This window comes from Scardinius erythrophthalmus (genome assembly GCF_964197995.2).
Source record: "Scardinius erythrophthalmus genome assembly, chromosome: 17".
NCBI lineage: Eukaryota > Metazoa > Chordata > Actinopteri > Cypriniformes > Leuciscidae > Scardinius > Scardinius erythrophthalmus.
In genome coordinates, this window is record NC_138237.1 from 27,441,835 (window position 1) to 27,458,338 (window position 16,504).

Consider the following 16,504-nt stretch of genomic DNA (forward strand, 5'->3'; position numbering starts at 1 on the left):
TCATTTTGCACAACTGGTATTAAAACTATGGACAACAGTTAGGAAAAGTCTACAACTCTGACGGAAACCAAATAAGCAGCAACTGGTCTTCCTGTATCACCTGAACGTGTTGTTGCGATTTACCAGCTTAAAGACACGGAAATAAAACAAATACCGATTTATAAAAATCAAATGATAGGTTTTAATTTTTCTTTTAAAAGAACCCAGTTTCCACAGTCCTGTCTATAGGCTAAATGTTGATAAATGTGTTATTTTTTTAATTTTTTTATTATTATTATTATTATAAAAAGATTTATGTTTTTGTTATCGAGTACAGGTAGACGATAGGAGTCAGCTCACATTGGCCTAAGAGGGTATGAGGTCTGAACGACCTCTTAACGTAGACGCGGATGAGGTGTTTTACTTTCGATTAGGGCTGTTTTCACACCGGGTTTTAGTTTTAACATCAAGATGCATTACACAGTGTGCTGAGCATGCACGGAAACAATGAACAATCAGATAAAAATGTCTTTGAATGGGCATGAATCAGATGACTTTTAGATTTAGCGTCTGGTGATTTGGACCCTTTTGAATACACATTTGTAGTGACTGCTTATGTTAACGCACAAACTATTGAATTTCTGTAGTAATGGCAAAGGGTGTGCTTTTAGCTACCTGTTTCTTAAGGTACTTTGCACGTACGATATTTTTCGTATCTTGCAGAGTGTTTAACAATGTCTTTAACTTACATTCCCATAAGATCCGGAACTGTTGAATAGTTTTTAAAACTCGCCGGATTTATTATCGAGGCGCACCGCAGCACAAGCTCCACACTTAAAAGCCACCCTAATTATTTTTTAACTTGCTATTTTCCACCTTAACGCAACAAGTCCGGGTCTATAAAACAGGAAAAGGCTAAAAACGTCTGTAATAACCATGTCAATAAATTCTTAGCAGCTTTGCAGCGAACTTTAGCTGTAACGTTAATTCAACTCCCTGTTGCTCAGCGACAGGAACAGCAGATAAAATGATCCCTCATTTAAACATTAGAAACGCTTTTGCAAATATGCCAAATGTTGCCTTCGCCCTGGTCATTACTACAGCTTTCAATGTTGGATTTTGTCAGAGTATTGATATTAATCCGGGTAAATGTCTCGTGTGGGGTCCTGGACTGAATCCTGATGTTGTGCTTCCTGTCAGATACTTCTACATTCAGACTGTTGATTCACGAGGAGACAACATCACTGTCTCTCCTGGTAAGAATGTAAATATGTATAATAATCATATACAGTGCTGGGTGTAATTAATTACTAAGTAATCTTATTACTTTTGGGATTACTTTTTTCTGTAATTTAATTACAGTTAATTCTGATTGCATTATACTAGACTATAGAACAATTCTATATAAAACAATAGTGGATTTAAAATCAAACTTTTATGTTAAAATATATGTTTTAAATGTAACCTTCTCCCTTTACACACTTTGGCATTTGGAAAGTAATTAATAATGCAATACTTTTTTGAGAGAGTAAGTAGTACAGTAATCTAATTACACTGTTAAAGATGTAATTAGTACAGTAGCTAGTAATTAATTAACTTACCCAACACTGATCATATATATCATATTATATATATATAAAATATCTCTTGGAAAAGAGATGGATCATATCAAGGGGGTTATCCAAAAGAAAAGAAAAAACTTAAATCAGCCTTAAAGTTTCATGACATTTCAAATTTTTGAACGAATGTAACGTTATGTTTACTTTTCAGTTTTACAGTATATAGGCGAATGTGATGGTGTTTGTATGTGTTTTGAATGACTTTTTTTAATTATTATTATGGATTACCAGATTTTTAAGATCTCCTTTTCAGTAATACACAGTTGTCCTGGATTAAAAAGCAAGTATTTAGTTGTAAAATATTATTAATCGATGCAAATATAAATGTTTAGTTTTTTTTCCCCCTTTCATGTAAATTGACTGAAATCTGTTTAGTTTAAACCAGGTGTATGTCAGTATCTTTTCTTGCACACTTTATGGTTACTGTTTATTTTCTTTTAGTTAAAGACTCTTTCAAAGTGTCGATATCCTCATTGGAAAAGGAGTATCTTCGTGTCCATGTCCCAGCGCCATTGGATCGGGGCGACGGCTCCCTGCTTGTCAGATACCGACTCTATGGAAGTTCTATGAAGGGTTTGAAGATTGAAGTTTTGTATCAAGACAAGGCAGTGGCAAAGTCACCATACAGTCTTAGGGGTAACATATTTTTTGGACATTGATAGATGTGGTCTATAGGCTTAGTTTTACCCAGCCAAACTTTATATTTTGCATTCGCACAGTGAGATTCCACATAAATACAGTAGTACTGTAGTAGCACTTGTGGTGTACCTCAATTATTATTGAAAGTCTTTATTTTTTCCTTTTGTTGTCCTTTTTTGATGCGTTTAATAACATACTAAAGCACATGTGAAGTACTTGATTATATTTGTAACTGTAGTGTGTAGTGTGAAAATATTACACTTACAGTTAATATAGCTTATATGGACTAAATTGCAACTTCATCATTAAAATACATGACATACAGCTGTCAATAGAATTACATTTAAGTAAATATTTGTTTACCATAAATGCTTGTACATTCGGCAGTGCACTTTAACCATATTTCAAAAAAATTATACATATATAATACATTAAATTAAAATTAAGTGTCTAAAAACATTGCATTCAGTTCTCACTTAAGTATATTATTTCCGTAAAAGGTATACTCTTTAAAAGTATGCAGAAGTGTACATCTATTAGTATTATGCAAAGACAAACTCTTTTCCAAATGATCTGAAATTCTTTTAAAAGTTTTGCAAAATATGCATAATAAAATCTTTTTAATTTCATCAGGTCCTGTTCATCATGAGTACTGTGATTGTCCAGAGTCCGATGTGGCAGCGTGGCAGAGGGTCATGCAGTGCCCAGAGGAAGACCCCCAAATTCAAGAGGATTTCAGTTCATTCCCATCTATTGATCTGCAGCAGCTCCTGCAGGAGGTTCCAATGCGCTTTGCAAAGCGAGGAGGACTCATTCACTATACCATCTTAAACAACCAGGTGCATCGGCGCTCCCTGGGCAAGTACACCGATTTCAAGATGTTCTCGGATGAGATACTGCTCTCCCTCGCTCGAAAAGTAAGCTTTTCTTACCTTTTATTCTTATTTCATTAAAAAAATGGGGTCCAAAATTAAACCCATCAGTGAATATGCTTCTATTTGGCATTTTTCTAATTTAATAAAAAAAAAAAACATTATAATTGTCATCAGCGCTTATTTTTTATTTATTTGTTTTTACATTTTTATGGTGATTTATTGGACACATTGGTCATATCAACTATTTTATTGTTATATCTGTCCTGTCTCCACCAGGTAAAAATGCCTGATGTGGAATTTTATATTAACGTAGGAGACTGGCCAATGGAGACCAGGAAAGTGAATGACAAACCTGGACCAGTGCCTATTATCTCATGGTGCGGCTCCACGGACACGCGTGACATCATTCTTCCCACATATGATATCACACACTCATCCTTAGAGGCAATGAGAGGCGTAACAAATGACCTGCTGTCAGTCCAGGGGAACACAGGTGCTTCTTCGAACATCAGCTCCTGTCAATCTCCGATATTATCTTACTTACCTTTGTCTCATCTTTCTGGACTTCTTTATTGGTTTTCCCAGGTCCTGTGTGGTCAAATAAAACGGACAAGGCATTCTTCAGAGGCAGGGACAGTCGAGAAGAGCGCTTGCGTTTGGTAATCATGTCCAAAGAAAATCCAGAGCTGCTCGATGCAGGAATAACAGCGTTTTTTTTCTTTCGTGAACGGGAGAAGGAACTTGGAAAAACACCACTGGTTGGTTTCTTTGATTTTTTTAAGGTAAGTACTGTGTTCAAAAAGCTTCATTTAACTGTGATATGCTTTTTCTCTGCTTAAAGGATTAGTTCACTTTCAAAACATTTTTGCTGATAATTTACTCACCCCGATGTCATCCAAGATATCCATGTCTTTCTTTCTTCAGTCGAAAAGAAATTAAGGTTTTTGAGGAAAACATTCCAGGATTTTTCTTCACAGAATGGATTTCAATTGCAACCAACTATACCAATGTTCAAAGAAGGTTAAAATGTCCATCTCAATGCAGCTTCAAAGTCTCGACACGATCCCAGTCGAGAAATACGGATCTTATCTCGCGAAACGATCAGTCATTTTAATTTTTTTTTAAAAAATGATATACTTTTTAACCACAAATGCTCGTTGTGTACCATCTCTGAGATGTGCGACGCATTGCGTCATCACGTTGGAAAGGTCACGCGCCACGGCATCTATCTAAGTTATTTGTCTGTGTACTCCGGTTCAAAAAGGTAGGGAAGGGCGAAAAATGTCATCTCATTTTCTCCTCCAACTTCAAAATCATCCGACATCTTTGTTTTAATTTAATATTATTATTATTTTTATTTTTTTCGCGACCTTTCCAATGTGATGACGTAATACTTGCCGCATCTCAGAGATGGTACAAGACGGGCATTTGTGGTTAAAAAGTATATATATATATTTTTTAGAAAATGACCGATCGTTTCGCTAGGTAAGACCCTTATTTCTCAACTGGGATCGTGTCGAGACTTTGAAGCTGCATTGAGATGGAAATTTGAACCTTCTTTGAACATTGGAATAGTTGGTTGCCATTGAAGTCCATTCTATGTAGAAAAATCCTGGAATGTTTTCCTCAAAAACCTTAATTTCTTTCCGACTGAAGAAAGAAAGACATGGATATCTTGGATGACATCGTGGGTGAGTAAATTATCAGCAAAAAATGTTTTGAAAGTGAATTAATTCTTTAATAAATAATACAAATGAATAATTGGGACATGCTTGAAAATTTCTCTAGTACAAATACCAGATGAATGTGGATGGAACAGTAGCAGCCTATAGGTTTCCGTACCTGATGCTGGGCAACAGCTTGGTCTTAAAACAGGATTCACCATACTACGAACACTTTTACACACATCTGAAACCAGGTGTGCACTACATCCCAGTGAAGAGGGACCTTTCTGACCTCATCGAGAAGATTAAATGGGCTAAGGTACAAACGGTGTCCTTTTGGAGCACATTGAATATGTATAGTAACAGCATACATTTACATGTACCAATGACAAAATTGCTAAAAAGAGACCCATATTATATGCAAAACAAAAAAGGAAAATCTTGTAATTGTTAGAACTTGAATATGTATTTAATGTACACAGAACAATGACACAGAGGCTGAGGCCGTAGCTAAAATGGGACAATCGGTGGTGAGAGATCTGCTTCAGCCTCACAGACTCTACTGCTACTACTACACTGTTTTTCAGGTAAGAATCTGCTGTTTACAACAATAAATGCTGAATAATGTACTAATAAATGTAACGTGCCTCCTAATGCATTCAAAAACTACAGACAGCTTTTGCATTGAACTTATAAAACGTAATATTTTTCAACTAAAACCATATTGTATCGGATCAATGACTTCTCGTTAATGAGTGAATGTGAAAAAATGTCTAAGTTTTAAATATTACCATGTTATTACTACATGTACCCTTTTTTAAAATTATTTTTCAATTTCAAAATACCTTTTTTTGGTTGTTTTTAAAAATATATATATTTTTTGTCTGTTTTTCATCTGTCTTTGTGTGTGCATATTCATGTTTACCAACAAAGTTCAGACCTAAAAGTGTGTGTAAGATATAGCAAAGAGGCTAAATATATTTTTAAATATATACATAAAGTATTTCAGACCAAAACTGACCTGCCCCGGGCGAGATGGACTTTTAATTAAACTTGACAGTCTATACAGTAGAAAAAAATACATTTCTGTCATTAATTACTCACCCTCACGTCGTTCCAAACCCGTAAGACCTTTGTTCATCTTCGTAACACAAATGAAGATATTATTGATGAAATCCGAGAGGTTTCTGAACCACCCATAGGCTGCAACATTGTTGCAACTTTCAAGGACCAGAAAGATAGGAAAGACATCATTAAAATAGTCCATGTGACTACAGTGGTTTCTCTTGCACGTCACTCTCCTACGCTGTTGACGTAGTGTAAACGTGAGTAATTAATGACAGAATTTTCATTTTTGGGTGAACTAACCTTTTAACAAAAGCCCTGGAGCTGTCATTGGGGAGACTTTTCTGGGTACAGCTAACACAAAGAAAGTAGTAAATGTAGTCAATTTGTGTGTCCTGTCCTTTTACAGACCTATGCACATCGTCAGAGCACTCAGCCTCTAGTCCATCCTGATATGGAAATAGTGCCTCAGCCATCCGATCACACTGCACTGTGTAACTGTGAGAGGAGATCAGAGGATCAGAAACTTCAGCAGAAGGACGAGCTCTGACAAAGATTAACTGATAAAAGCACTCCATCTGAAGCAAGTGTCACAAACATGCACATGATAGAAAGAATATTGAAGTGAACACAAAAAACATTCAAATGAATCAGAATGGTTTGTTGTGTATAGATATAAAGGAATGATGTACTTTTGAAGGATGAACGATGGCTTACTTGAGTTTCGATTGGAGTAAAATGTTTAACAATTTGTTTATCTGAGTGCAGATAACTATGTACCTGTGCATTATGCTATTACTCCAACTTTGTTTTAAATTATTTTATTTCCAAAATTTTTCTGCTTTTTAACATTTTGAATTTCACGGAACTATGAGTGTAACATTTTTGCTTGGATCTTTATATTTTTTTCTGTTTTTGCTTTGAATTTTGTATCATTTTCCCCCTTGTTTGTCCTTACTAATATTACTTTTCTTATAGCATTACTTATCAGTATGGAAAGCAGGGATGATAAATAACATTTGACATGTGGAACAATGTAAAATCTGTGAGTAGTCTCAGAAACTTTATAGTAAATGTTCTGAATGAACTAATGTAAGCTAGCTTTTGTAAGCTCGTTGCCAAAAGAAATCATATTCTAACAATTCTTACTCTGTGACGGCTCAGAATGAATGGCTGAACTGATCTTTTGGTGACTTAAGTGTCAGTTTGACTAGACGTGGAGTTTGTGTCTCAGACCTCAACAAAAAAATCAGTGTCCCCAAAGTCTGAGCATAAATCATGCTTGCCTTAAACTTGTACACATTCCATTCGTTCAGTTGTGCCAAACAGCTATATTCTGTGGTAATATAAGTGACATTTGTCAACTCAAGGACTTTTATTTTTAATTTTTAATGAAAAAATAAATCAAACTTGTTTCAAAATAAACTGTCTTTAATCATATTTTCATAGTACAAAAATTTGTATTCCTCCCTGCACAAAACTGAAGCTTCGGACTTTAAAGAAGAAATGAAACAATTTCTTGGACTTGTTAACTTCCCTAAGCTTGACTCTCTTTTAGCATCTAAACTTGATAGACTCATTACCTTAGAGGAGATTATTAAGTCAATTAATTCATTGCAATCGAAGAAATCCCCTGGCCCAGACGGACTGCCCTCTGAATTTTATAAGAAATTCCATGCTAAATTGGCTCCGCTTCTTTTATCTGTATTTGAGGAATCCTTAGAGCTATGCTGCCCCCATCACTGAGACAAGCATCTATAACTCTTTTGCTTAAAGATGGGAAGGACTGGACATTATGTAACTCATACAGACCTATTAGCCTACTCAATGCTGATGTTAAAGGGGTGGTTGAATTTGATTTCACTTTTCTAACTTTAGTTAGTGTGTCATGTTGCTGTTTGAGCATAAACTACATCTGCAAAGTAACAATGCTCAAAGTTCAAAGCAAAGGGAGATATTTGCTTTTAAAGAAATCGCTTTTTAAGGACTACAACAAACGGCTGGTAGAGACTACACCACATTCCTCCCGGGTTAGTGACATCACCAACCCTAGAATTTACATAAACCCCGCCCCCAGAACACGATCAATAGATTATCAAGACAGAATATGCTAATCAATGACTAGAAGATAACTACACATAAGCTACATAAATTCATCAACTAACCATTCAGAAATGTCCTGTTGCTTTTACATGTTGTCACTTCTTGAGTCTCTCCATCATTGTCTGAATCCAGTTTGAACATAAAAGGCTAAAAGTGTTTGATATTTTTAGTGCATGTGTGTTTGAGGTAAAAGGACACAAGCTCTTGAAGCTCCACCCCCTGTGCCGGGAGCAGCAGCTCATTTGCATTTAAAGGGACAGACACAAAACCGCGTGTTTTTGCTCACCCTCAAAAAGTGACAATTTTAACATGCTATATAAAAATATCTGTGGGGTATTTTGAGCTAAAACTTCACATACACACTCTGGGGACATCAGAGACTTATTTTACATCTTGTGAAAAGGGCATTATACCACCCCTTTAAGATTTTAGCCAAACTTTTAGCTTCTCGTTTAGAGGCAATACTCCCTATTATCTCAGAGGAACAAACTGATGACTTCGTTTTCTAATATCCATACTCTTTTTAATATTTTATTCTCCGGACAAAACAATAGCTCCTCTGAGGTGATCATCTTGTTAGACGCCGAAAAGGCATTTGATAGGATAGAGTGGGCTTATCGGTTTAGGACATTAGAGGAGTTCGGTTTTGGGGATGGATTGATTTCATGGATACCCATAAGAAATTTTACCATGGTATTTGTACCATGGTATTTTTGACATTGATAGTACCATGGTACACAGTATGATATGTATAATGGTACTGCAAAAAAAGAGAAAAAAACATGGTACATATACCATGGTATTTTTAATAGTACAATAAGACCATGGTATATACACATGTATGTACCATGGTATTTGTACCATACCTACAACTGTCAAATGTACAATGGTACATGAAATAAAATATTCAGCTCAGGCAAATAAAAACAATATTTTTACATTTAATTTTTTTCCCCCATATATTTAGCAGGATTTTCTTTTCATGATCTTGGCCACATTTGATAACTTCTGGCGGATGAATCCCTTTATTTCAGCATCATTCTTTTCTGGGAAGACAGATTTAACTTCACCAAAAGAGAGAAAAGAAGTAAAGGAAAGGAGAACAGACAAGTTACAGATATATACATAGACATACAAACAGGTACATATAGAGACACAGACAGATATTACAGATACAATGGCAAACTAATGAGAGTGAAAGAGTTACAGTACCCGCGCCTGCTTTGCAAAATACCTGGTTACCTTAACAATTTATTAAGTCTGTATGGCTCACTCAATGTTTTCTAATGTTATGAAATGATACAACACTACACAGCGCGGCAGGCATTTGTCACTCTTTACGGACGGCACATTACTGACTGTCACTGAAGAAGAAATACTTACAAACAATCTTTTTTAACATCTTCAGGAGGGAGTGATGGTCGTGTCTCCCCCTTGCTTGATGACCCAAGCCCAGTCACACTGTGAGCTGCCATGAATGCAGTGGTGTACAGACCATGCATCAAATCATTGGTGTATTTAGCTGCTGTAACCTTGTCACAGCGGTCCCTGATTGCCTTTGGAATATCCTAAGAACATAAATTGGTATCACATTGGGTCATATTACCAAAGCTTGTTATGAAATAGGGGTTCAAAGGGGACAACTAAAATAATTTTGTTAATCTTCCTATTTATCTCAGATTTCTATTTGCAGAAGTTCCCTGGTCCCACTTTATAGTATACTTCTGTTATTAGTGAATATGAAACTTACCAGACAGACAGCCACAGAAGCAATCGAACGGTCATCCACAGGCAGCTGTGTTCTGGAAGACTGAATACAGTATTTAAAAAGCACAGAAGAATGTATGTTACTCACAAGAAACTAACAAGAATACAGACAGACAAAACAGATTTGATTTATAACCAAGAAAAACACCAACAACATATAAAAGCTGTAATTCAAATGAACCATTAAATAACAACCTATCACGTACCTGCAAACTGGGTCCAGCAGTTGAGATATGCACCATACATGGTGCTTCTGCCACATCATTGTTGTCTTTCTGTATCTATGCATTAAAGGGATAGTTCAGATATTTTGAAGTGGGGTTTTATTGAGATACTTAACCAAATGACACAGCCCAGATTGGAAAAGCTAACAGGACTACCGACACAGAAGCTGTTCTGTTGTGGATGGAGGCAGCTACTTAAAGTATTTTAGATCAATTAATATCAGTTTAAGTATATGCTATATTTAGACTTTTTTCTCCAAAACCATTTTCTCTGCTCTAGGTTCTGAAGGGTTACAAATTAAAGAATCTATTTCAGATATGCTTCCCTACATAACATCACGGTGAAGAATACTGATTTTAGCTTTTAAGGTTAAGATCTCAGCATAGTTGCAATTCCTGTTCTCTCCTTATTGTCTTAAATGGCTCTTGAAGCCGCAGTTTCACTCAGACTGATGGGTTTAGCACACGAATGATTCACTGAGAATCTCACCTTTTGTTCTGCAAATGGCTTTCGGACCCAAATGGCTCTTGGAGCCTTATGCTGATTGAATTAGGATAGGCCAGACCCTCAGTCTCGGGTGTTACCTAAACCTGTTACATGCTTTGTTTGTATTTGTCTCCACCTTCAAAAGTCCCTCCTCCTAAAATGCCTATAAGATACAATGTAAAGTTCCCATAGTTAGATAATGTTGGATTCCTGCAGCCACGTCAACGCAAAGTCCTCAATAAAGAATAACTTTGTTTGAACGTGCAACAACGTCTCCTGGTCTCTGCTTTGAAGAAAGAAAAACTTTCCAACAGTTCCATTAACAAAAAGTTTTACCTCACAGAAGACGAGAGTTGCTGGTCTACCGCTGCTTTGGTCGGTTAGTTCCTAACCCTTTAAAACGCAAAAGTCACACAATAACAGAGGAAAAATGACTGTTTTTGTCAAAGTAGTCTGGTGTCTTTAACTAGAGCATAGATGAAGGCTTCAGTTCCCCACTGTCTGACAGCAAGGTAAAGCTGTGAAAATATTCTAAAAGCAAACAATATTTTTTAAACATTGTAATAGCAGACATAAAGACATACAGGAGCAGATGAAAATAATTAAATATATGAAGAGTTCAGATGCAAAAGCCTCTAAGTGCCATCTGAAATTTTCTTCTAGAATGATCATTTTTATCCAGCTCGTATATTTAAGTTCAGTAATTTCACTCAAATGACAATGAATAGGTAATTTTCGAACATTCATTTCAGGCAACATGAAAGCACAAAGTTAGCATTGTATCAAGAGCACATTTGCTTATACAATGCTGGTGTCCTTTGCATTTTTATCTCTACAAGATACCTAGGATGTTGAGTACCGTACATTAAACCATCGCTGTGCTTCTTTGGGGCAGTCAAATTTTGAAGCTTCTCATCACCGAGGTCGATCAGCTGGCGAGCAGGCCCTTACGAAAATGAACCATGTTTTTTTTGTAGTAACTGGTTTAACCATGGTTTTTGAAGTAAAACCAAAGTAACTACAAATGGCCATGGTTTTACTACAATAACCTTGGTTTAAAATGACAGAATAAGAGTTCATGGTGAAACTTTGCATCTTCTTGAATGCTCGAGTCCGGAAGCTTTTATTTTGGAGTTGTGATCTTTTGGAAGTGGCGGATAGTGTTGTGTTCTGTGAATGTTCAGAAGTTTCCATCTTGGTGGCCAATGCAGTGCAGTCTAAACGTTGGATGTCTTTGCTCATCCTGAACACCTGCAATCACACAAAAGAGAAAAGGGAAACGTATCTTGCCAAGGAAAAGATTTTAAACACATAATTCCTAACTGCCTGAAAAACTGTCCCTATTTAATATTGGCAGGACACTACTGTGTTTATCAGCGGCTGTATGTTTATGTCTTCGTCCTCAGGTGACAAGCTAGAGCCTAAAAACCCTAGTCCCGCCATATCTGGACTCTGATAAACACTACTGCCGTCTATCCCCCGTCACTAGGCAGATGTTTCAAATCCCAATGGCTCACGTCGGTCCACTCTTTTCTCTGCACCTTAACTGCTTCATCAGTTACCATGAGATCATGAAGGCTTTCCCTCCTGGATTCTAATGGTGAAAATTGATTCTTGGCATTGTGGAGTCTTTCAGTTTTGGGCAAGGCTGTCAGATGTTAGGTTTTCATTGGATTGAAAGATAATGTGTATTTTCAGTCATCATATTCATTTACATTGTGACTGTGCCTTAGATTTAATCATCTCTGCCTTAGATTTAATCAACTCTATCTGTGTCTGTAAAGGTGTGAACCCATAGAAACTGATTGGTGTGAATGACAAAGATTGCAGGGTAGATCGATCTCCTGTGGGAGGCCCTAACAGTTTTCTATTGTTTGTAGCCCATTTGTCTTCATGTATAAAGTTCTGTCTCACAAATAGAATTTTGGGTTAAGATTGTTGAAGAGTGACATGTGAACATCGCTGCTGAAGGACTGCTACACTACAAACCTTCAATAAATTCTTCTCCCCACAAGAACTCTGGTCAAGCTTACTTATTTTATGTAATGGAGAAATCTAATACATTGGCGAGCCACCCAAACGACTGCTCGGCCAAATACAGCAAAATTTAACAGAACCTAGGCCAGATATACAGATAACTTAATCGCTGTTGTCAAATTGTCAATGCTTGTCATAGGAACCAAAATTTGCAGTTCTAAACTAGTTCTCTGGAACATTGTAACACTCATACAGACATTGTTAAAGCCATTTCAGACTACAAGTAGCCTAAGCATTTTGTTACTAATCATTTATTTTAAAAAAAATATTTAAAAATGGAGATCAGACCATAGGTGGCACTATAACTGTTAAAAACCTTTAATAAACATACATTTCCAATGGTAAATTGCCTTATTGGCTGTAAATGGTCTTTTCCATCTATGATCAAGATGGTTATATGCTTGCTAAATACATTTGTATGGGCACAATCTCTGGTCACAGTAAAAAAATTGTGACGATTGAACAATAGGTGGCACTATAACATGAGTCCAATTGCCTTGAAAATTGGCATGCAGTGTCTTTTGCATGAAAAAAACATTATGTTTTTTTAAACATTGTTAAACTGTTAATAAATTGTTGTTTCATGATTTCAATAACTCACACATGCTTTTTGATTAAACTAGATATCTTGTAAAGTGTTCTTATATCCTTAAGGTTGGCTGCACTAAGAGTTTAGCTTTCTTGTTTTCTCCCCCTCTTCACATTAATGTCACAGCCTCTGCTATAATATTATCTGTTCATTAAATTGGTATCGAAAAAAGTATCGTTCACGAACAGGTATCGAAGTCACAGTATCGGTATCGATATCGGAAATTTTTAATACATTTTGAATAAATGCTTTCAATGAATAAAAAAAGAAGAAATGCTTTTAAACAGTCTTGGCCTTGACAAAACTGCTGCTTCTCGAAACAAAACTGTACATAAAAATCTACATGGTTGCAAACTTCAGTGCATTGTTGAGTCTGTCTAAAACATAACCCTATAATGAGACTAGAGCCTGTGGACAATGATAATACTAACTAGAATGTACATTTCCTGAAGAAAATGTGAGTGGTGCTTGCAGTGGCAAAACTCAGCACTCGGTTGCTAGGTTGTGCTGGCTAGTAGCTATGGTGTTGCTAGGTGGTTGGTATTCATCACAGATGGTTACTTTGGAGTTCTTAACATGTCAACAATCACATCATCACTATAGGGCAAAGCTGATTGGTTCCTGCTGTATCAGTAGCCAATGAGCTCGCCTGCTGCTCAACGTTCAAATACTTTGTTAGCATTTGCTGTAATGTTTTGCCTGGGCAAATCACACACACCTCTACTTTGTTGCAGGACTATTCTTGACTGTGTGTTTGTGATATAAATGTTTTTCAGTTGCTGTTATTTAAATGGTTGCTGTTTAACTGAATCACAGTAATGTCACCTTGTTAAAACTGAGCTAACTTTAGTTTTGCTCTGTACTGCAACAGCAGTGACCCATTGAAGGTGGTGACTGGGGTGAACTATCCCTTTAATGTGTTCTATAGTGTCTCCTGGTTCAATGGAGAGTTTAGACAGACTGCACAATAAATGTGTAAAATTCATTGTTCTTACGTTTATTTGAATTTAACATGCCTTTTCAATGTTATAGGTTATTTATGGGTTAGAATAAAAATGTACAGTACTTTACAATAGTTTTAAGTGTAAATTTACATCACATTACTGGCTACTGAGTTGCATTACTATGTACGCCATGTGGCAGTTTGTCATGTAATTTTTGCTTAACCTCAATCAAGTTACTTTCAGTCCTGTTACTCATATGAAAAATAACAGGACAGAGTAAAAGTAACAGGAGTGAGTAACAAACCTCTGGTTTGTTGATTTAATATTAATTGATATAGTACTATTCACATGATTTATGAGTTTTACAATTGAAATTACTTGCATTGTAAAACTAATCCTAAAATGTCTACAATCTGAGTACCATACTTACAGGGAGCCAGTCCACCACAGAGTAACTTCAACTTTTTGTCTTTCTTATCTTTTGTAGATAGTTGACAGAACCCATACTATGCAGATGCCAGCTGCAAGGGAAGTAGCGAGACACCTGCAACCCTCTCTTTTCCCACCTTTTTGTCTATTCTTCCCTCTCTCTCTTCTCTCTGTCCTTCTTTCTCTTTTCACCTCCTACATTGTGAAGTACCATTATCACATAGTAAACTCATGTAAACACATATTGACACACATTCCTGTTACCCAGTGTTTATTCATGTAATTAAATTGTATTTTTCTTCTAAAAAATAAATGTTAAACCACTGTTTTTGTTTGGTCAATCATTTATGCTTATTCACAGTAATATATAGACATTCATAGTTAAATACAGTAATTCTACAGCAGCCTACTGCTAAATTAATACGATACACTAACTGTAATTTCACAGTTAAATACAGTAATTCTACAATCACAGTAATACGACAGCATAATTTCACAATTATGTACTGTAAAAATGATACAGTAACTTACTGTGAAAGTCATGCAACTGGTAACCTGCAATTTCCCTTAAATTTACAGTCAAATAATTAACAGTGTACCTTTCTGGGGCTTGAAAGTGGTAGTTTTGCAGGCTGTCAGGGACAGAAAGCTCTCAGTTTTCTTTAAAAATATCTTCATTTATGTTAATGAAGATTAACAAAAGTCTTACGGGTTTGGAACGACATGAGGGTGAGTAATTTGCATTTTTGGGTGAACTATCCCTTTAAATTGAATGTTTAAAAGCTTCAATATGAAGGCTAAAGTAACACAGAATTGATTTAAAGTGGAGTTCTTCTGAAATAAGTTTTAATAGTTTTGCTTGAGAATGAGCGACAACAAGGACTCTATTATTATTAATCAAATTTAAATTGTCCATATTTTCTATCAGTCTACCCCATGGGGTAGATTGTAACGACAACACTCTTTGACAATAATTTACTATTTAGGGAGAAATAATATATTTCTACACTACTTTAATTTGATGCAGTTAAAAATGTGAATTATTATATATATAATATTATATCAAGGTTTGAGACAAATAGAGTAAAACAAAAACAAAAAAAACACTGACTAGTTGGTTAGTATTGAAATATTCCCAAGTCTTCCCTGCATACTTCCTGTCAACACTAGATGGCGTAAAGTGTGCAACATGTTCACAAAAGAACATGACTCTGTAGGACAGCATTACAAACCACCATGTTTATTTTGTCATTTTGTACATTAAGCAGCTGGTTGGACAGACAAAAATAAATAAACAAAAATAATACACCTTAAAAAAAAATAAAAACATTTTTCTGTTGTATAAGTAGCATAGAGGAAACATTTGCACTTGGCAAACAAGATAATTTGTTTCGTGGAATGACACAAACTAAGCAGATACCATTTCAGAAATGTGCTGTCAAAACACAGTAACACATTAGGCAACATTCACATACTGCTTTGCCCATCAATGTGGTAAATACTTCATACAAAATGTGCCTAAGACGATGTTTGACAGATAACTAATACCTTAAATGAGAAGCATGATGTATTCATTACTACAGTACCAACAACAAAACACCAAAAATGCTTCACATAATGAAAGAGATTCAAGCCTTTCAGTTTTTATCCCAAAGAACGCATTTCACATAAACAATCCTAGATAGATATTTGAAATACGTATGTGTGTGTGTGTGTGTGTGTGTGTGTGTGTGTGTGTGTATATATATATATATATATATATATATATATATATATATATATATATATATATATATATATATTTAGATATTTATATATATATATATATATATATTTATATATATATAGGCCTATATATATACAGGAGGAAGGACATTGCTAGGGGAAGACTATATATATATATATATATATATATATATATATATATATATATATATATATATTATATATATATGAGAGAGAGAGAGAGAGAGAGAGAGCATACACAGTCTTTCCTAGCAATGTCCTTCCTTCTGGAATAGACCTTAGTCAGTGTAAACACACCATACTGAATTTTATGTGTATGAAATTGAGGCCGTGTGAG

At 35.5% G+C, this 16,504-nt stretch overlaps 1 protein-coding gene across 1 annotated transcript; it reads left to right on the top strand.

Moving 5' to 3' along the window:
- Positions 1 to 749: 749 nt before the first annotated feature.
- poglut3 (protein O-glucosyltransferase 3) lies at positions 750 to 7,280 on the top strand. Its single transcript, XM_081390324.1, has 8 exons — positions 750 to 1,235; positions 2,040 to 2,234; positions 2,871 to 3,154; positions 3,389 to 3,605; positions 3,698 to 3,894; positions 4,901 to 5,095; positions 5,259 to 5,363; positions 6,251 to 7,280. Exons 1-8 carry the CDS (start codon positions 1,007 to 1,009, stop codon positions 6,389 to 6,391), a joined length of 1,563 nt encoding a protein of 520 aa, XP_081246450.1. The 5' UTR covers positions 750 to 1,006; the 3' UTR covers positions 6,392 to 7,280.
- The last annotated feature ends 9,224 nt before the right edge of the window (positions 7,281 to 16,504 follow it).

Coding starts and splice junctions, on each gene's coding strand:
- poglut3 (XM_081390324.1), top strand. CDS start 1,007: ATGATCCCTCATTTAAACATTAGAAACGCTTTTGCAAATATGCCAAAT. Junction 3,155..3,388: donor TGCTCTCCCTCGCTCGAAAA/GTAAGCTTTTCT, acceptor TGTCTCCACCAG/GTAAAAATGCCTGATGTGGA. Junction 3,606..3,697: donor GTCAGTCCAGGGGAACACAG/GTGCTTCTTCGA, acceptor TGGTTTTCCCAG/GTCCTGTGTGGTCAAATAAA.